The 21,176-nt window shown below is 41.6% G+C and overlaps 1 protein-coding gene across 4 annotated transcripts in view; it reads left to right on the top strand.

Annotated features, from left to right (window-relative positions):
* Nucleotides 1-2,847: 2,847 nt before the first annotated feature.
* fnip2 (folliculin interacting protein 2) overlaps nt 2,848-21,176 on the top strand; it is a 42,559-nt gene continuing 24,230 nt past the window's right edge. For 2 of the 4 annotated variants that reach the window (XM_004911160.4, XM_002934740.5), the window contains exons 1-2: nt 2,848-3,166; nt 20,955-21,081. In XM_004911160.4, the coding sequence (XP_004911217.2) occupies nt 3,075-3,166; nt 20,955-21,081 (219 nt within the window). In that variant the 5' untranslated portion in view covers nt 2,848-3,074. Of the gene's footprint in view, nt 3,167-15,157; nt 15,600-20,954; nt 21,082-21,176 lie in introns of those variants that run through there. The other 2 variants (XM_004911159.4, XM_004911158.4) reach the window with 2 other exon arrangements.

Below are 21,176 nucleotides of genomic sequence, written 5' to 3'. Positions count from 1 at the left end.
TCGCAACTTTTTCAAGCTCTCAATACGAAAGTTGCGACAATTCGCGAAAGTCGTAATGGCAATGAAAAAGTCGCGACAATTCACAAACGTTATAATGGCAATGAAAAAGTCGCGACAATTCACGAAAGTCATAATGGCAATGAAAAAGTTGCGACATATTCACATACAAATCAAGTTGGAGCTATGCCCTGTGTGATGAGAAAAGTGCAGACAGTAGCTTAAAATTTCAATAAAAGACCAAGCAATTTTCTGCTTGGCCTGGAACAGTGCAACGTAGTGCTGTATAGTGGTTCTATGTATATTTGTACCTATCAGGGGTGTCTTTGCCATGATGTAAGGTGACTTCAGCACCACTGTACCATAAAATTACCAGTTTTTCAAGGTTTGGTGCGCAATGTGCACACACGTGATATTTTTTTGCCAAAGAGGTTACAATGTAAGATAATTATATTAGGCATATATTAAACCCAGAATTGGGTTCAGGATTCAGTGAGTATGAAAACTGGTTCTGCACTTGAACAAATATTTTGTGGAGAATTCTGTATTTTCCCAAATCCAAAAATGATGGAATCGGTGCAATATATATTGTGCTTATTACCACAAGTTCAGGGTTTGTTTCATGTTAGCAATTCAACCTTTTAAACTCACAGGTATTTTGGGGCATTTTGTTGACCACTGGGAGTGCGATATCCCAGGTTTTCTGAAAAAAATAAAATATATATCTTGGACTTACTTTACTGTTATGTTTTTCCCTATTAATGACATTTGCGTGAAGTAACAATTTTACCATCTAGGTGGTAACCCTACCCACAAGGTGCCAAAACACCCCATGTGTCGTTGCATTTAAGGTACCAGCTATTTGCCACCCCTGTGCAATTCTATCCTTGCCTCATGCCAAAACCCCCACCTGAGAATGCTACAATGTCACTCTTACAGCAGAGCAGCCAGTCAGACTGCAGCCCAGCCAAGAATGCCACAGTAGCACTCTTACAGCAGGGCAGCCAGTCTGACTGCAGCCCAGCCAAACCCACCTGAGAATGCCACAGTAGCACTCTTACAGCAGGGCAGCCAGTCAGACTGTAGCCCAGCCAAACCCACCTGAGAATGCCACAGTAGCACTCTTACAGCAGGGCAGCCAGTCTGACTGTAGCCCAGCCAAACCCACCTGAGAATGCCACAGTAGCACTCTTACAGCAGAGCAGTCAGTCTGACTGTAGCCCAGCCAAACCCACCCGAGAATGCCACAGTAGCACTCTTACAGCAGAGCAGTCAGTCTGACTGTAGCCCAGCCAAACCCACCCGAGAATGCCACAGTAGCACTCTTACAGCAGGGCAGCCAGTCTGACTGTAGCCCAGCCAAACCCACCTGGGAATGCCACAGTAGCACTCTTACAGCAGGGCAGCCAGTCTGACTGTAGCCCAGCCAACCCCACCTGAGAATGCCACAGTAGCACTCTTACAGCAGGGCAACCAGTCAGACTGTAGCCCAGCCAAACCCACCTGGGAATGCCACAGTAGCACTCTTACAGCAGGGCAGCCAGTTTGACTGTAGCCCAGCCAAACCCACCTGAGAATGCCACAGTAGCACTCTTACAGCAGGGCAGCCAGTCTGACTGTAGCCCAGCCAAACCCACCTGAGAATGCCACAGTAGCACTCTTACAGCAGAGCAGCCAGTCTGACTGTAGCCCAGCCAAACCCACCTGAGAATGCCACAGTAGCACTCTTACAGCAGAGCAGCCAGTCTGACTGTAGCCCAGCCAAACCCACCTGAGAATGCCACAGTAGCACTCTTACAGCAGGGCAGCCAGTCAGACTGTAGCCCGGCCAAACCCACCTGAGAATGCCACAGTAGCACTCTTACAGCAGGGCAGCCAGTCAGACTGAAGCCCGGCCAAACCCACCTGAGAATGCCACAGTAGCACTCTTACAGCAGGGTAGCCAGTCAGACTGTAGCCCAGCCAAATCCACCTGAGAATGCCACAGTAGCACTCTTACAGCAGGGTAGCCAGTCAGACTGTAGCCCGGCCAAACCCACCTGAGAATGCCACAGTAGCACTCTTACAGCAGAGCAGTCAGTCAGACTGTAGCCCAGCCAAACCCACCTGAGAATGCCACAGTAGCACTCTTACAGCAGGGCAGCCAGTCTGACTGTAGCCCAGCCAAACCCACCTGAGAATGCCACAGTAGCACTCTTACAGCAGAGCAGTCAGTCAGACTGTAGCCCAGCCAAACCCACCTGAGAATGCCACAGTAGCACTCTTACAGCAGGGTAGCCAGTCAGACTGTAGCCCAGCCAAACCCACCTGAGAATGCCACAGTAGCACTCTTACAGCAGGGCAGCCAGTCTGACTGTAGCCCAGCCAAACCCACCTGAGAATGCCACAGTAGCACTCTTACAGCAGGGCAGTCAGTCAGACTGTAGCCCAGCCAAACCCACCTGAGAATGCCACAGTAGCACTCTTACAGCAGGGCAGTCAGTCAGACTGTAGCCCAGCCAAACCCACCTGAGAATGCCACAGTAGCACTCTTACAGCAGGGCAGCCAGTCAGACTGTAGCCCAGCCGAACCTACCTGAGAATGCCACAGTAGCACTCTTACAGCAGGGTAGCCAGTCAGACTGTAGCCCAGCCAAACCCACTCTCCTGGCAAGAGGTACCCCTCACCGGTGAAACAGGCAATGTAAGTAGCAGGTTACCACCAGGTGAATGGCTCAGTCTGCCCTGGGATATACAGATATATAGAGATAGACATAAATATTTGAGGTTGGTATGAAGCAGCCTGAGATAAGCCCGAAGCTCCCCGCCCCCACCCACACATCCCCCTCTCCCCCGCCTGCTCTGGGTGTGGAGCGAAGCCCAGACGTCCGATGTTGTGCCCGGCCCCGCCTTCTCCTCCCTCCTTCCCTGGTCACATGAGTCACTGCTCCTCTGTGTAGGAGATAAGGCGCTTCTTCCCTAATCCCCAGCATGGCGCGCCGGTGTGCAGCTGCAGCAGCTGTGCCATTGCTTCCCCGGGTCTCCGTGCTGCGGGCTCACATGCGGCCGTGCTAGAGGGGTTATGTCCCGGGATCGCCATGGCACAGACGCTCCTACACAAGCTCTTCTGCAAGAGAGGAAACCCGGCTTGTGCATCCCCTAGAGGTGCCAAAGAAGGACCCGTGTTCAGGTGAGCTACCCCCGATATCCGCCTGCCATGTGCAGCTACTAGCGCCGTGCTCTTACCGAACCCCACTTCCCAGCATCCCCTGCCAGCCGTAGGATGCTGCTGGTACCCATGGCGGCTTCCTGAGGCAGCTGAAAGTTGTAGTTCGGTACAGCCTTACTTGTCCCCATGTAGTAGAAATTCTGTGCGCCTTTAGCCACCATCTAGTTGTCTTATAAGGCTGGTGCTGCAGGCGAACTGAATCTGCTTTTACTTTACTGTTTCTTCTTTTAAATACTTGTATTAACCATAGCACCATTGTGGCTGCTGCACTGGAACCATCATTTGTAACCCAGGATGGGCACAGAGGGCATTGCACTGTTACTTGCCATTTGGTTCAACTACTTTATACAGGTATCGGACCCCTTATTCGGAAACCCATTATCCAGAAAGTTCCGAATTACAGAAGGGCCATCTCCCATAGACTCCATCTTAATCAAATAATTCACATTTTTAAAAATGATTTCCTTTTTCTCTGTAATAATAAAACCGTACCTTGTACTTGATCCCAACTAAGATATAAGTAATCCTTATTGGAGCCAAAACAATCCTATTGGGTTTAATTACTTTTGAATTACTGTTTAAATAATTTTTTAAGTAGACTTAAGGTAGAAGATCCAAATTACGGAAAGATCCTTTATCCGGAAAACCCCAGGTCCTGAGCATTCTGGATAACAGGTCCCATACCTGTACCACCAGCAAAGAAGGATCAATACTGATCCTCCATCACTGCCACAAATGATTACACACCTATATATACTCCTTTCTGTATAGATTTATTCTGGGAGGGGGATTTCCATATCCTTGTGTCCCATCCTCCAGTGCTTGTCTACATGCGACCAGTGACACTAGAACACCAGCTGCTACTTCCAGGTTGTCTCTTTCAGGAGTGTTATATAGTCTGTAGTCATGCAGTCTCTAGTTCAAAAAATGTTTGTAGTTACAGTTACAGTCCAGCAATGGGAAAATGTGGGGTTCCATAGGTGATGCAGTCATAAATGCCAGGGAAAGTGGCTTTCATAAGAGGGTACAGATCTGTGTAGTATTCATGTTAGAGGGCTTTCACTTGCTTTCTTGTATAAGTTGCATGCTAGCTTACAGGTGCAGTTAGAAGTGTGCATTCAGGTGCTGTCATTTGCTGTTTGTGTGTGAATTCAAGCCCAAAGTGTATATCTGCAGTAAAATGCAGGAACAGTGACCAAATCTAATTGAATTCAACCCCCAACAACCAAAGGCTATTCATATGGATTCTAAGAGTTCATCACCATCTGCCCTAGGACAATGGCACACAGCAGGATTCTAAGCATTTTGGCACCCAGGCAATAAATAGCTTTTGCTTGGAATTTGGTTTTAGTAATAATTGAATGGACCCATGGGTGCACTTGCAGGGCAGGTAAGTGTTGATCAGAAACATCAGTCAGCATTTCTGAACAGTGATTCCCCTGACTCATGAGTGCACCCGTGGGTACAAATATTTGCAGCTGAAATCAGTATTAAGTGATGCAGTGTATTTTTCCACCAGCCTTTATGTTCCCCAAGGGCAACAATTTCACACTTACAGAGGACCTAATTTCTATATAGGCACCAGTGGCAAGTACCGAGGCTGGCTGCTCCAGGGGGCAGCCATTGGGCGAAATTTGCAATTAATCCAGAGGAGGCGCTGATAGTGTACCCTTTTACTAACTGATTGGCACATTCACACTGGCTGTCTTGTGTATGTGCCAGTTACACAGGATGGGGGACATGCCTACTTCTGCTTCAGCTGGAGATCATCTCCAGGGAGCCTGAGCTCCAGTTGTGATGCAACCAACACTGCTGCACTGCACTGCATTTGCTCCACAGGTATTAGAGGAAGGGGCAAATGTTAGAAGTATGGTGTATGTTGTTGGAGAGGGGGAACTTGTGCAGTTCTTTCACCCATGCAATAAACTTGCCTGGATTACAGCAGTGTGCCATTGCCCTTAAAGGAGAAGGAAAGGCTAAGTCACTTGGGGGTGCCAAAATGTTAGGCACCCCCAAGTGACTTAGATCGCTTACCTTTTACCCCGGGCTGGTGCCCCTGTACGGAGAGAACTGCACCAGCCCGGGGTAGCAGCGAGCGCTTCCTCCTTCCTTTTCGCTTGTGCGCGCATGCGCAGTAGAGTGAAAAGCCGAACTTAAACAAGAAATTTGACTTTTCACTCGGCAGAAGAAAAAGGAAGGAGGAAGCGCTTCCTACAGGTACCCCAGGCTGGTGCTTTTTTCTCCTAACAGGGGCACCAGCCCGGGGTACAAGGTAAGCGATCTAAATCACTTGGGGGTGCCTAACATTTTGGCACCCCCAAGTGACTTAGCCTTTCCTTCCCCTTTAATGCATTGCCTACAAAACACAGAGAGTATTTAATTTACTTTCTAGGACCTTTTCAAATTGTTACTGTCATCACATAATATTTATTAATATCTTATACTGGTTTTTATGCTGTAATCGAGTCGAAGCCACTACTCGTTAAAAGGGCCACTAACAGAAATAAAAGTGCAGTAAAATTAAAGAGCTTTTTGATATTAAAATAAGTTATTTGATCCTGCCTTGTGGGGCAGTGATTGTAGAGAAGTAGAAATAGTTACATAGCTACATAAGGACAATGAAATTGATAATTTAATGCTAGTATGAAAAATGTTTCCAGACATATAGTAGAAATATTAATTCCAAATTCACACAATAATACACATTGCTTTAGATAAAAGCAAGTCATACACCATTGGATCCTCTAATTTGGCAAGGTTGCTAAACAAGAAGATCTTTCCACCAATATTCCCACCTAATGTAAGCAATATCGGAGTAATTCTTAGGGCCAAACAATTGAATTACAATGACTGGAACAGGGCCCATTGGAGTGAGGAGCACATCAAGTAGCTGATGCAGTCCCTGATCCTACTGGAAAATAAAATCTGCCCAAATGACATCTGCTCGATTTTAGGCCAGGTATCAGTTGGGTAAGTCTGTTGGGGGTCCCCATACATGGGCAATGCTGCCGAATCAGTCTGAAGCACTTAAATCCAAAGCTGAAATCTGCCCGTGTACGGCCACCTTAATAATCCAAATTTAGGGTCCTAAAGAAAATGTTTAAAAATCATTATTGACCCCCGAACATGTTGCAATATAGACAGCACTCCCTGATTGTCTGTAGCAATGTAATGTTATACTGTAAAAAGGTAGAGTTTGCCCAGGTGTTCTAAGCCATAGCAGCTGCTTTTAGATATTTAGCCACTACTACTGGTTTTTATTATTTATTTATTTTTATAGTTTTTGAATTATGTTATTTGTCTCTTTGGCCTCTTTCCAGCTTTCAAATGGGAGTTACTGACCCCAGCAGCCAAAAATAATTGCTCTGTTTATTTATTATTATTGTAACTTTTTTTTACTTTTCTATGAAGGCCCTCTGTTCAATTCCCATTTCTTGTTCTCTTCCAGGTTGCTAGGGTAAATAAGAACATAGCAACCATATAGCTGCTAAAATACCAAATGGAGAGCTTATGAACAAAAAGATAAACTGAAAAACCATAAAAACATGGAGACCAGTTGCAATTTGTTTTTAGAATATCAATGTCTACATCATATTAAAAGTTAATTTAAAGGTGAATACCCCTTTAAGCTATTTGGGATATTTTACCATACCCAGGTGCATTACAAATTATTGTGCTTGGTAAATATGTGTTGTGCATATTTATGTGTAGCTCTGTATATCACAAAGAAATTGACACGTGATGCTGTAACATGGAGCCATTTTGAACATAAAAATGCTGTGTAAAACGAATTCGCCGAAAAAACGGAGTTTACTAACTGGTTGCTGTGGGTTACTGCCCAAGTGCAAATTTGCCAGTGATGGTTTGGCTTTTGAGATCAGAAAGCTCTATATATATATATTTGGTGTATTAGCTAGTTTGGGGTGAAATCAGAATTAGCTGTGTTTTAATGCATTATTTATTTTTCTCTAGATTATTAAAATATTTAATTTTTTAATACTTTGTAGAAAGCGGTTATTGCCCTGAAAATATATGTAGTTTTTCTAGTTAGAATAAAAGCTACCCCTCAAGGAATGCCCCTAAAGTGAAATTGTAAAAGATGTTGAAAAGTGAAAAAAACAAAATAACTTTAACTACAAGTCTTCAGAAACCATGAACATCCCAGATAACAGTGGTTCCTAATATTTCACACCTTGTTTGTACATTTTTAAATTTTTATTTAATATAGCATTATAGTACACATGGGCCACAAATACCCTAACACAGGGGTCCCCAACCTTTCTTACTCATAAGCCACAGTCAAATGTAAAAAGGCTTGGAGAGCAACACAAGCATCATATAAGTTCATGGAGGAGCCAAATAAGGGCCATGACTGGCTATTAGGCAGCCTTTATGCACTCTATCAGCTTACGGGAGGCTTTATTTGGTAGTAAGTCTTGGTTTGTTTTCAACCAAAACTTGCTACTAGTGCTGGGCGGTATACCGGTATATACCGAACACCGTTTTTTTTTTTAAAAAATGATAAAAATTTTTAACTTACCGGCATACCGGTGTGGGCGCCTCCTGGCAATTTTTCTTACTATTTCCGGGTTGTGCGCACTGACGTTACGTGTGCGCTGACGTCACGCGCGCAACCCGGAAATAGTAAGAAAAATTGCCAGGAGGCTCTGTGAGCTGTCGGGGGTGCCTGCAGCTGCCTGGCCAGTAAGTTATATTTATGTGAAGGGGATGGGGGGGTGTTTGGGGTGGGGGGTGCGGATGGGGGGGTGTTTGGGGTTGGGGGGGTGTTTGGGGTGGTCACCTAATTATGCATGGGGAAAAAAAAATACCGCCAAATACCGTGATACCGATATAATAAAAAAAATACCGTGATATAAATTTTTGGTCATACCGCCCAGCACTACTTGCTACCAAGTCAGGAATTCAAAAATAACTACCTGGTTTGGGGGCACTGAGAGCAACATCCAAGGGGTTGGTGAGCAACATGTTGCCCCTGAGCCACTGGTTGGGGATCACTGCCCTAACATATAGTGAAAGGCTAAGGTATAATTGCTGCTTAGTGATGTTACTTAGAAAAAATGGAGCCCCAGTTTTTAAAATATAAATATAATAAGATATAATAATTATAATCTAATACCTTTATACCTAATACCTAATTATAATCTAATCTATAATCTAATTATAATCTAATACCTAATGCCTTGTGCTGTTATGTGGTCCCAGAATTTCTGTGGAATTTTTAATATCCTTATATTTCACAATGAGCTCATGTAAAAAGCCAGAAAGTACATTCAGTTAGGGTTATGTAGAAAGCTGTATAAACAATGTCTGGACTAGCTTTGAAAGAAATCTATAATGGTTTACCTCTGTTTGCACGCCTCAAGTTCCCCCCCCCCCCCCGTAAACTCACATTCTGGGACTTTCAAGTCTCTCTCCTATCCAAAGAATCTGTGCACTGCCCCTATGGAAAGTAAAGGGGCTTCAGGTCCCAGAATCCATCTGTTCATATTGGAACAATCCGAGGTTGGGGTTGTATTGATACACTGTGAACCTAAGAAATATTGGGGAAGGGTTTATTAGAGTATTGTGGGTTCTTTTAAAAATGTATATTTACTTCTGGTGTTTATAGTGTTTATACACCTTTTCTACATAAGCCCAACTGAATGCTCATGTCAACAAGGAAGGAAATTTTCCTACTTTTTTTTTTTTTCTTACTCTTTATTCCATGGAACTCCAGTAGCCAACGCAGCACAAACTATTTTAGCATTTGCAGCTCAAATATTTATATTGCATGTGCAGTTATGTGCTAAAATTTTGGAAAAACCATCCCTTCCTCATGAGAAAATATGCCCTCTATTGTAAAATATATCAAAGTCCCCTATGAGTTCCATAAGCATATAAAGGTTACTTTAAAGGACAGGTCAACCCCAAAAAGTTTTTTCCTAATAAAAGAAAACATAACTCGAAGCAAGTTTCCAATATGAATTTATTAAAATATTTTGTGCTTTAAGTTATTTGTAAATGTAATTGCTATTGAAAGCAGCATTTGCTGAACTACTGGTTGTTTCTTTTTAAACAATGTTGCAAAGATCAGTCTCCTGCAGCAAGGCAGATCTGTCAGTCTGCTGCCTTGTGTTACATTGTTTCAAGAGTCAGAGCCACCAGGGCAGAGAATACAAAAGAATATTACACCGCTTTTATTAGCAATTATATATACAAATATCTAAAAACCATTACAAGTTTGTAATAAATATATATTGCAAAGCTGCTTAGAATTTTGTTTTCTTTTATAAGGCAAAAAATATATTCTGGGTTGACTTGTCCTTTTAGTAAATTGTGTGGCACAAGCAACGTTAAAAAGCACAGATTATATAGTGAATAATGTACCCCTCTTGTAATATATAAGGTCTTCAAGGGGTTGAGTGACCATATTAACGCACAAGGCTGAAGGTCTCCAAGGGGACCTCTAATATCTTTATGAAAATAAAAAAATGAGTTTCAGTGAGACAAGCACAGATTATAACTGATGACATCACTTAGCGGTGTTTATAAGGATATCAGTAATAGTATTCTCATTGCTCTTGTGTATTATATGGAGAGATGTTACAGGCTATTTGTGATTGTTTTGGGTATTGTCCTAGTTGGCATGTGTTTTGCACCTTTTAAAATTTCTGTACTACATTTCTGTATCCCTTTGTTACCTTCTTATTACTGTGAATAATCTTGGCAGTGTATCTGTCTAGTAGCAGTATGGTTGCTAAACAATACAAATATGACCATCTACTAAGGGTAAAAAAAAATTTAAAGCCTATTTTTGTACTGCACTTTTGCCTTAAGTGCAAACCCACTTTGGGAACAATTGAACAAAAATAACAAAAAAAGGTTATGATGCAGGACTAGCCACAAATGTGTGCTTATTAGGACAATATATTCCAAGCATAAGTGGCCCTTTGTCAATTGATTTGATACAGGGCTAATTAGGCTGGAAACATGTTGTTGCTAAACAATGGCCTGTGTAAGCTGTTCAGGTAATACAGTCTCAGTCACATGTTGGGTTACTCACTGGGCAAAGTTTACTAGGATAGTCCAGTGCAGAACAGGTGACTGTTGTTGGTTCTGTCTGGTTACTGCTTGTGGGTTGTTATTCTCACTGAGCTGTGGTGTTCCCTACATCTGCAATAAAGATAAACCTCTGTGCAGCTCAGACTAGAGGGGGAAATCCAGCCCTTCCTGAGAACAGTGAATCATTTTGTTTTCTTACTATCAGGACAATTAAGACCTACAGGGAATTCTCTAAACAAAGGACCACATTCTAACCAACATGCTTAGTATTTACACCTATTGCTTAATTTGGGCATGTTTTTCACCAGTATACATACGTTTCACATAAGCAAAAATGTATAAAATTTGTTGCGCCTATTCATTAAACTAAAAAAATCCATGTTTTTTTTTTTATTAGAAAGTCTTATTGTAGGATTACTGGTCCTGATGGAAAATGTCCACTGATTGGCTGAATAGAAGAAAAGATGAGCTACAGCTCGGTGGCTTGGCTTCACTTCTTGCTGTTGTGATTGTTTTGGGAGATGGCTCAACCAAATGTGATCATACATGTATAGCCCCTGGTATGGCCACCTTACTTCCTCTCCCTGTGGATTTGAGAGCGTGTTTAACCCAAGTTGCTGCGTGTATCTCGGGTTTATTATAAAGGGGACTCCATTATACAGAATAGGGGTTAACTGTGAAGGGTATTAGTCAATGGTCTGTATAATTTTACAATGTATATACAATATAAATTATATATTATTTATACATATATAATTTTCACGTGGAGTTGAAAAGGGTAAACTGGAGGCATTACATTGGCCATCAGCTGCCTCAACATAAAATTCTCGCTATGTAAGCTTTAATTTTTAAGGTTTACTCATGGGAGGAAATTGCAGGGATGCATTATATGAGAAATATCACCCTCCCTATTGCACTTGGGTGCCAGTGGATTTTGGTCACTTGATGTTTGCTTAGTGCCTTGACCTTGTTTCATATTTAGGTGATGGGTTATATTTTGGACACTGATTAATCATTAAAAAGAAGACTGGTTATGTGTTGATTTTAACACAGAGCTTTATGGATCATCCAGATAGGGGGATGTTTCCATGCGGTTATTGTTTTGAAAGACCCTAGATTTCCCTGTTTGTTTTTACATAAATGACAGGAGTGTGAGGCATTGCACAGATTGTTCAGTGTTTGTGTTGGTTCTGAAAATCATGCCAGTCTTCACATGCAGTTCCACTAACAGAATTGCCCTCCTGACAGCTGTGGCTAATTTTTGTTAGGAGTACCACACTTTTTGTAGTGCACACAGGGTAAGTGGAGATAAGTAGCTATTACCCAGGAAGACATATTTGTGTCCCTCGCCTTTGCCAACTGTCATTACAAGCTTATGCCATAGGCAGTGCATTTTTCTGCCAGCTGATTCCAGAAAAGGCGTGATGTGTGCTATAGAGTTTAGGAAGCTGTGTGCACGCAGCATTGTGAGTCCCGCAGTCCACTCATGGAGCATCTCGCAACCAATAGTGAGAAATGTTACATGTGCTTGGCTTCCATGCTGAGATAATAATTTGGCCCAGTTTGCCATATTGATAAATGCAAGCCTAGATGCAGTCCCTGGCAGAGGAACCTGTACATGTGTTCAGCGTGTGATCCTACACATGTGTTTTTATCAGTCACCTGCCCATGAGACTTACCAACGTGTCTGATCAGGCACATTTAGGGCAAACACACACAGATGTTTTGGTTGAAAATTGCTCAACTGTTTCTGCCTGTGTTTACCCAGCACTTTGTTGTTTGCACATGAAAATTGAGTCAATATGGTTACTTATTCATACCTCCTTGCCAAAACACTTCTTCTTTATGTGCAGCGGGTAACTAATTCACTAAGCTTGGACCTTGTTGTGATGAACTTGACAGATTTGTCAAGTATTGCAGCACTTTGTCACCCCCTTAAACACCTGTGGTGTGCCACTACTGTGCTTATAAACTGTGCTTATTGATGTCATCAGTTATCATCTGTGCTTAGTGATATAATATTTGTCACATGACTTGGCGAAGTCTAATAAATAATGCACCCATATTGTAAAATATTAAAAAATGAAGTCACCTCAGAGTTCCATTAAAAGCACTTGCCTTTATATCATCTTGGAATTCCTTGGTGGCCTTTAATATCCTTATATTTTACATCAGGGAGTTCATTAGTTACACTTTTGGCTCACAGGGTGGAGTTTGAGACTTTAGAGGTTGAGCTATCATGCCACGAAGGCTCTGCATTCTCTGTCTGAGCCACTTAATAAACATAACATATTATAAAATAAACAAACAGATCTATAGATATAAATATCACATATCAATATGGCTATATCATTGTATTTTTTTTCTCGAGTATAACAATCATGTTAATCTGCCAAAATTGTATCAAACCTTTCCCAAAAGGTGGTTCCTTTTATATATTGTTTCATGAATAACCTGCATATGAAACATCAGTATTGCTTTCAGATGGGAAGGGGAGCTGTGGCGATTAGGAGTATGGTCAGCATTCATACTGTAGTTGCTATAATTAGCAGTTCATGTGATCTAGGTGACTCCTAGGGTAACACACAGCTACTATTAGTATAATGAAATGCATGAAGCTCCCTTGTTCATGTGGTCTGAAGCTTTTTTGCTCCTTGAGCCATTGCATCATTTTAACTAGTGAAAACACTTTGTAGGACAACCTGGCTTCAAGAGCTTCCCAGGTGAACCTAAATTATTATTATTATTATTAACATTTATTTATAAAGCGCCAACATATTCCGCAGCGCTGTGCAATAGGGGGGTTACATATATTGGACATACAGAGTAACATAAAGCAATTGATAACCGATACAAGAGATGAAGAGAGCCCTGCCCAAAAGAGCTTACAATCTACAAGGAGAAAGGGTTGATACACAAGGTGGACGCTATTGTCACATCTGACTTGCAGTACCTAAATTACAGGTACTGCAAGTCAGAAGTGCTTTTGGTCTTTACCTGTAGTTTACTATTGGGATAACTGCTATTTGATGCCATTTAGTTGCAATACTGCAAGTCTGAATCTCTGTATTTTATCAGAGGGCAATTGACTGACCTATTAGAAAATATATCTAGGAAAGGAGCAAGACAGTGTGACGCACTCGTGCTCCATAGGATTCCATAATTCAGCAGCTCTCATACAATTGATAAAATCCACTCAAAACCAGCTTCTCAGGGGTAGTTAGGTATTGTTTATAACTTCTGTCTGGCACCTCATCGAAAGGTGTCCATATGTCCATACAAGGGCAGATTTCAGCTGCCGATTTGGGTCCTTTAGGGGCTTACCTGACTGACATCTGGCCTAGAATTGGGCAGATCTTGATCAGGCAAGTTTGATTTTCCAGTCAGATTGGGGGTCGCATCAGCTCATTGAAATGGCTTGACGGCGCCTGTGCCTGCTTTTTTAAGTGTAAGTATCAGGAGAATATCCACTCATTTGGTGACCTTGCTAAACAAGCGAATCGCAACATGTATACCTTGTCTCTCTTCTACACAATAGCAGCACAACCAGGGTTACAGTCTTGCACACCTTGCAGTAAGCACAAAGTGATACAGCAGCACTCCAAATAGATGCAGAAAGTGGTTTATTCATGCTACAGAAGAGGGCTGATTAAAAAGGGCTAATACGATGCCCGAGGCATTACCTGTTTAGTAGAACAAATTACCCACTTTTTGCACATCTTTGGAGCGATTCAACATCATTTTTTTGTTTTAAAGCTGGCCATACACGTGGCGATCTGACGATGGTCGCACGAAACATCGTCAGATCCGCCACACACCATTCAGGGCTGAATCAGCAGGTAAGGAGGTAGAAACAATAGGATTTCTACCTCCTTCTGCCGATTCAGCGCTGAAGGGAGATTTTGGTCAGGCGCCTTCTATGGCGCCCAATCAAAATTTTCAAACTGGTCCAATCGGCGAGTCGGCCGATATCAGCAGCTTCCTGCGATATCGGTCGACTCGCCGACATACCATACACGCACCGAATATCGTACGAAACGAGGTTTCGTACAATATTATCGGTGCGTGTATGGCCACCTTAAGTTGTTCAACCATTCCAGGGCAGTTTTACAGCTTGCACCGGAAACTTCAAAACACAATTTTTGATTGCATTGTCATTGTTCGACATTGTTCCATTTCCATGGGCTCTCCCAGGCACAACAAGTGCATAATTCACGGTGTCAAAGTAAAAGGCACTGAAGTCATTTGCATCTGCTCTGACATTGTATCGAATACTGGTGTCTCTGCAGTTCAGATACAGTCAATATTGCTGTAACCTGTGACAGCCAATCAGAAATTAAGGTTTGCTAGCTGAGTGCAGTTAAAGCAATTAAATAATTGTTTGTAGTATGTTACCCTGTTGGTGTAAAAATCCCATAATTACTTTACCAATACTCCAAATAACAGGTTTGTGGATGGGAGTTTAGTTTGACAGTGTGTATGAAACCGATGGCTTTACAAACTTAATCGAGTATATTTCCTTGTACTTAGGCATAAATATTGTTATCTATCTGCTGAATCACCCAAGGTATTCACTGTCATCCTCTAGTCACAAGTGGCTGTGACATGGAACAGTTGTTGCACGCACACATTGCACAGAGGCTGATTGTGCAGAACTAACAATTCCCTGCAGACTTGTGCTTTGCCTTGGATTAGTGTGGCTGTGAGCCGTGCAAGTGCTCATTGCTTTTCACTGTCACGTGAGCCCCTCTCACATGACGGCTATCAGGAAGCCTGGCCAATGTTAAGTCAACCTTGCATGTGAGGAGGGTGTGCTCTTAGCTACTGTCCTGCCTTTTGCCAGCACAAGCTTATAGTTTTGGTCTTGTGACTGTTTAACCATTTCATGTCCAGTCTGCAGTGGGGAATGTGTGTCCGTGTGAGTTACCTGTTGCTTTGCTAGTCATGCTTCACAGGCAGAGCGTGCCCAGGACAAGCCCTCTCTCCCCTATGTGTACAGCTTTTTAAAAAGCTTGTTTTTGCACAAGGAAAACATTGCAGCAGTGTTTATTTGCTTAATCGTGAATTTAATAATCTGGAAGGGAGGCTGAGCATCTCACTTTATCCAATGGGATAAACACCAAAGCCCTTCTGTGTGGCAGTAGGACGGCAAGGGAATGTGTGGTGGGACGCAAAGGAGCGGCGGAGGAGCTGCGAGCAAGCTGAGGAACTCATGGATTGCTACTAGCTTGCTAGAGAGGAAAGTCAGCTGCTGGGAGCGCAGGGCATGGAAAGAGAAGCGAGTAAGGCAATGCAGTAGTGATACTGGCCCAGATTTATATATATCTCAAAGGTAGGAAGCCTCTACTTGTGCGTAATTGTGTGATATTACTTTGTGTTTCAGTGTGCCTGTCTCTTACTCATTTATCTTTTTAACTCATTTAAGGTTGGCATTTAGAGCGTATAGAGTTAATATAACACAATGATCCTTCCTGGAATTTGCAGTGTTTGTTAATAGAATTTAATTTTCCTTCCATTGCACAGCCTTCACATGACTTCTTTCCATCCTCTTTGTCACACAACATACAGTGACAGGAACGATTAACTCCTTTCATGTGGGAACCTTTTTTATCATGTCAGAAGTGCAGGTGCAATAAATGGAAATAGTGCAATGACCAGCTGTGGTTGTAGTGGCTGCTTTTGTCTGCTGCTGTTCTCCCGTAGCTGTAATTTTTATTGGGGCGCTTGGATCTTCATCAGTATTAACGGTTACCAGTTAGAAGGGAGAGGCTGCACTTTACAGCCATGTGCCAATACATTCTGCAAATAGGGTGTTCCTCGCATCAGCTGCTGTTGCCTAACTTGCATGTCTGAATGATGTACAGGTTGAAGGATGGAAGGACACCTGCTTCCCTCTCTGACCATCCCTCATGAATAGTGGAGTGGTGCCATACACAGGCATCTCTCTGTATTTACATGGGCAACCATAGGCAGACCTTGGCAAGGGTGATGAAAGCAGGGGAAGACCAAGCTGACTGGGAGCCCTAGGCAAACCAGCCAGCCACCTTGCCCCTGCAGGGGGCATCATTGTGCATGTAGGCACAGACCAGGGGTAGGCAGGAGAGGTACCTGCCTGGTGCCCCCATAGCCTTGCGCCCTAGGCAGGTGTTTCTTCTCCCTACCTGGAAATGACTTGCCATAGTTTTTATTAGTGGCAATCTTAATGTTATACTATTACTCATAGAGATCTGGTTTAATCATGGGAAATTGCCTGCGATTAAGACAGATTTCTGTGAGTAAAAAGTGTTATTTGCAGTGTTTACTTACCATGTGTCATCAGCCATTTATGTATTTTTCTAAAAGGCTGTTACATATGTGAAAGATAAACATATAAAGAAACAGTGCATAAAAATCAAATAAACATATTTTAAAAGGTGATATTTTTGAATGATTCTTTTCCTTTTAAATGGGAAAACCTGCATGGGCTGTTTATCATTCACATGTCATATGATCACACGTGTACTCTGCTTGCAGTTGTTTCCATAATGGCTATAAGCAAGGGCACTTTACAGTTATTCAAGCCAAAACGATTTTTAAAATAATTGGTTAACCATAAGTTTGTTACACTTCTTGGTGCTGAATGCAGATTGTGTGGGGCATGTAAATAAACCAATTGGTGATGACTACTAACAACCCCAGTGGTATTTGAATGGTTATATGAAAGTGCAATTTCCACAGAAATGTTTCAAAGGGATTATTCACCTTCACCTTTACCTTTTAGCATGATACAGAGTGTGAAGACAATTTGCAATTGGGCCCCATTTTTTTGTGTGTTTTTTTTTTTTTAGTTATTTAGCTTTTTGTTGAGCAGCTATCTAGTTGCTAGAGACTGGCATATGAATAGGTTCTTTGAATGGCTCATTCTGTGATATGCTAAAAGTTAACAAGAGGAAATACCCTTTATTTTCTATGTGTATTCAGTTAAAAATTAAGAACTTACTCATAAAATCTACTTAAGTCCAGCACATTGTTTGCTTAGAATAACTCCTTCCCAAGTGTAGGTTATGTATAAATGTATGAGCAGTATTTTCATGCTATAGTCTTATTGTCCTGTTAGCCTTCCCTTCCAGGCCAGCCTGGTTGCCCAGGGTAGTGGCATGCATTCTAATGTATTGTAATAATTTTCCTTTATTGATACTTCCATCACATTGGTAGGGATTGTGTGCCTTTCTGCCTAGTAATTGTTGTTTGCCTTTTCTTTCATTTTTCCTTGTGTTGCCATCAGGCAGACACCACTGTTCACAATAACATGGAGAGGAAAGTCCAAAGGAAGGTTCATCTCCTGAAAACAAACATTAATGTGAGGTGAAGTGGAAAGGCACACCAGCCAGGCTTATGGCCCTGCAGCACTCATTACAGCTGAGAAGCTTATGCAAAGGCAACTGAGCAGCCATATGGGTTGGTTATTTGTTAAAGGGGTGGTTCACCTTTAAGTTAACTTTTAGAATGTTATAGAATGGCCAGTTCTTATAAACTTTTTAATTGGTATTCATTTTTTTCATTTATGAATTATTTGCTTTCCACTTCCTACACTTTACTGCTTTCAAAACCGGGTCACTGACCCCAGCATCCAAAAACCTATTGCTTTTTGAAGCTAGAATGTAATTGTTGTTGCTACTTTTTATTTCTTACCGTTCTATTTAGACCTCTCCTATTAATGTTCCAGTTCCCCATTCAAACAACTGCCTGGTTGCTAGGGTAAATTGAACCTTCACAACCCTTGCTGCTAAAACTCCAAACTGGAGAGTTGCTGAATATAAAGCTTAATCATTCAAAACCACAATAACTGTGTGAGTTATTTAATAAAGCTCACTTGAGATAAAATACCTCAACCAACAAGGTTTTTTTTTCCCCAAACCAAAAGGCGATCAGTTCTAAATATGCCCCTTTGCATGTTTGGTGCAGGTTATTCTAAGGCTGGGTATACACACATCGATATAATTGTACAAGTTTTGTATGATTTTTGGACCATGTGTAGGCTCCGAATCATCATCCCAGCAAATTTTGTACCATGGCGATCGTTTGTCGTAAGAAAACTAAAATCTGAACATATAGTCAGCTTTAGATGTCATGCTAACGTGTGGCAAAACAGGAGAACTCACCAGTTACTGCCAATAGATGTGCTATGACATGCGATCCAGCTCCGAATGGCATCACCAAGCCATCTGTTTGTCCTTTGCATGGAACACCATCAAGGCAGAGTTTGAAATATACGTCTTTTATTATTCACATTAAAAACATCAAAAACCTGGAGGTTTTACTGGCATCCCCCAATAACCACAAGCTTGATGCTACCAGTTACAGGCAATGTTCCCTCTAAGGTGCGCGCTCGTGCACACATACACAAGCTTTGAGACCAGTGCATACAAGTTGTGGTGCGCACAAAGAATTTTGTGTGAAAACACAGGATTTTGTATTTATTCTGACCTGCGCACACAGTTTTTAAAAATCAGCACACAAAATCTGTACAGGTATGGGACCTGTTATCCAGAATGCTTGGGACTTGGAGTTTTCCGGATAAGGGACCTTTCTGTAATTTGGGTCTCCATACCCTAAGTCTGCTAAAAATCATTTAAGCATTAAATAAACCCAAAAGATTTTTTTTACCTCTAATAAGGATTAATTATATCTTAGTTGTTATCAAGTACAAGGTACTGTTTTATTATTACAGAGAAAAGGGAAATCATTTTTAAAAATGTGAATTATTTGTTTATAATGGAGTTTATAGGAGATGGTCTTCCTGTAATTCAGTACTTTCTGGATAACTGGTTTCTGGATAAAGAATCCCATACCTGTACACAACTGTAAAGGAATTAAAGGAAATTCTACAGTGGATCGTAGAAAAGTTACATGTTAACCGTGCCACCACTTTTTATGGAATTGAATGTATATAGCCCTATTTTATTTAACATGTACTATGCTGTGCACACATCAGTCTAAAATACTAACTGGGGTAGGAAGAGTGAAATCGTGCCATGATACCTGTTAATAGGGCCAGCCATAGGCTTGTCAGGTAAGCAGATGTCCTGTCAGGCAGTCACAAGGGAATTGAGTGGCTAGCAGTGGCTTGGCAGCGGCTACCTCACACCACATGCTGTATATGCTGACAAGAGGTGAACAGGGCAGGGTGCAGAGAGCGCTGTATTGTGATACAAAGCACTGTACAAGTGCAGCCGTCAGTCTGCTCAGCAGCTTTTTTGATACGGGTGGGGAGGTAGATGTAGTCATCTGATAGTCTTGTGCTTTGGAATAAACTTCCCATGGAAATGAGAACATTTACTACTGCAGGGATAGTCTGGTGCAGTCTGTGGGGCCATGTCCAGAACTGGTGGGAAATGAGGCTGCTTCATACAAGGTAGTATTTGTTATTGTTTATTGTTATTTCATCATTATTTATAGGGCACAGCAAAGAATGACATTACTGCAGCATCCAAAATTATGGAAATAAAAAGAAAATAATAATAATAAAAAAATGTACACAGGTACTGCTAATGCCAGTAGCGTTTCCTAATACCTGTACTGTACTTGTCCAACTGAAAGAAATGACACTTGGTGACACTCCCTAGAGCTTGTGATCAAACAATTTTACAGTTTGGGGTACAGAAAGGTTTAGGTTTTTGGATATTCCATTCAGACCTCCCTGATTTATCCAAGTGATTTCACAACTGAGTTAATGTAGAGATGGCATTATTATGATTATAGAAATCAAGCAACTAAAATGTATTTGATTATTTTTTGTTTGGGGGGGGTCCTCTGCATATTCACAGCAGTAAAGCTGTTACTTCCCCTCGTACAGCTAGGTTTTAGTCGCAGTGGGAAACTATGTTTCTGCATGTGACAGCATTGCTAGGGATGTTTCACAATCCTTCTGAAATTGAAATATTTAATCATTTCTATACACCTTACTCACTCTGGTGTGATTCCCACTTTAACATGATTGCTGATATTAGTAGCTGCATTCTATAGCATTGGGTTTGTAGCTGTATTAAATATAGTCATATAGTTCTAAGCATTTTAAATTTAGCAATACCTACTGGCTTTTGTGTTTTACTTTCTATATGTTCTGTTTAAATTAAAAACCGTATAAGGAACATACTGTAAGACTGCTTGTTTGTGGTCATGTTTTTGCCATCATTTTGGATGCTATATATATGTATATAAGATATACATAATGAAACAAGTTATGGAACCTATCTTTTCCAAGTGTGTTCAGGTGAACACTAAATAAACGTCCTACCAATCCTTCTGGCCATGAATTTGCACCAGTATGGGGAATTCTATATCTCTGGGGGCTTTCTGTATCTGTTTTTATATATAATGCTGAAAACGGTCTAGTATTATCAGTGGATTTTGTTTTGTTTTTTTTTACTTTTTTGGCAGTGTGCTATGGTATTTGTTTAGAAGTAAAGACTTAATCATAAAATCTGTATGAGACATATGTAATAGGTTAGTGGTTCTTGTGACTGTGAATCTTATGTTAGAAATAGTCATGGGAGTCAGAAACCAGCTATGCTGCAGCCACAGACTTAAACATGGACATATGCTCTTTTCATCACTCAGCAGTTTTACAGAATCTCAACCTTGGTTCATATGTAGAGACGTGCCCAACACATTGTGACTATCGCTTTATCTATATTACTGTCCACAGCTGGCCTTGTACGGATTTCGACTTGAATTGCATCCGCCTGATTGTTTACCAAGACTGTGAGAGAAGAGGCAGGCAAGTTCTGTTTGATTCTAAAGCTGTCCGGGAAATCAGAAATGAAAGTACGCAGGTAAGACTTTCTACCCTACGATGTTAAATCCACAGTCGGACAGTATCAGGAGTGCCTTTGCCACAATTCTGTTTAGTTTTTTTCATGTTTATATC

The sequence above is a fragment of the Xenopus tropicalis genome, chromosome 1, assembly GCF_000004195.4.
Source record: "Xenopus tropicalis strain Nigerian chromosome 1, UCB_Xtro_10.0, whole genome shotgun sequence".
NCBI lineage: Eukaryota > Metazoa > Chordata > Amphibia > Anura > Pipidae > Xenopus > Xenopus tropicalis.
Note: the sequence above shows the minus strand (reverse complement) of the source record. Positions and strands in the feature narration are given on the sequence as shown.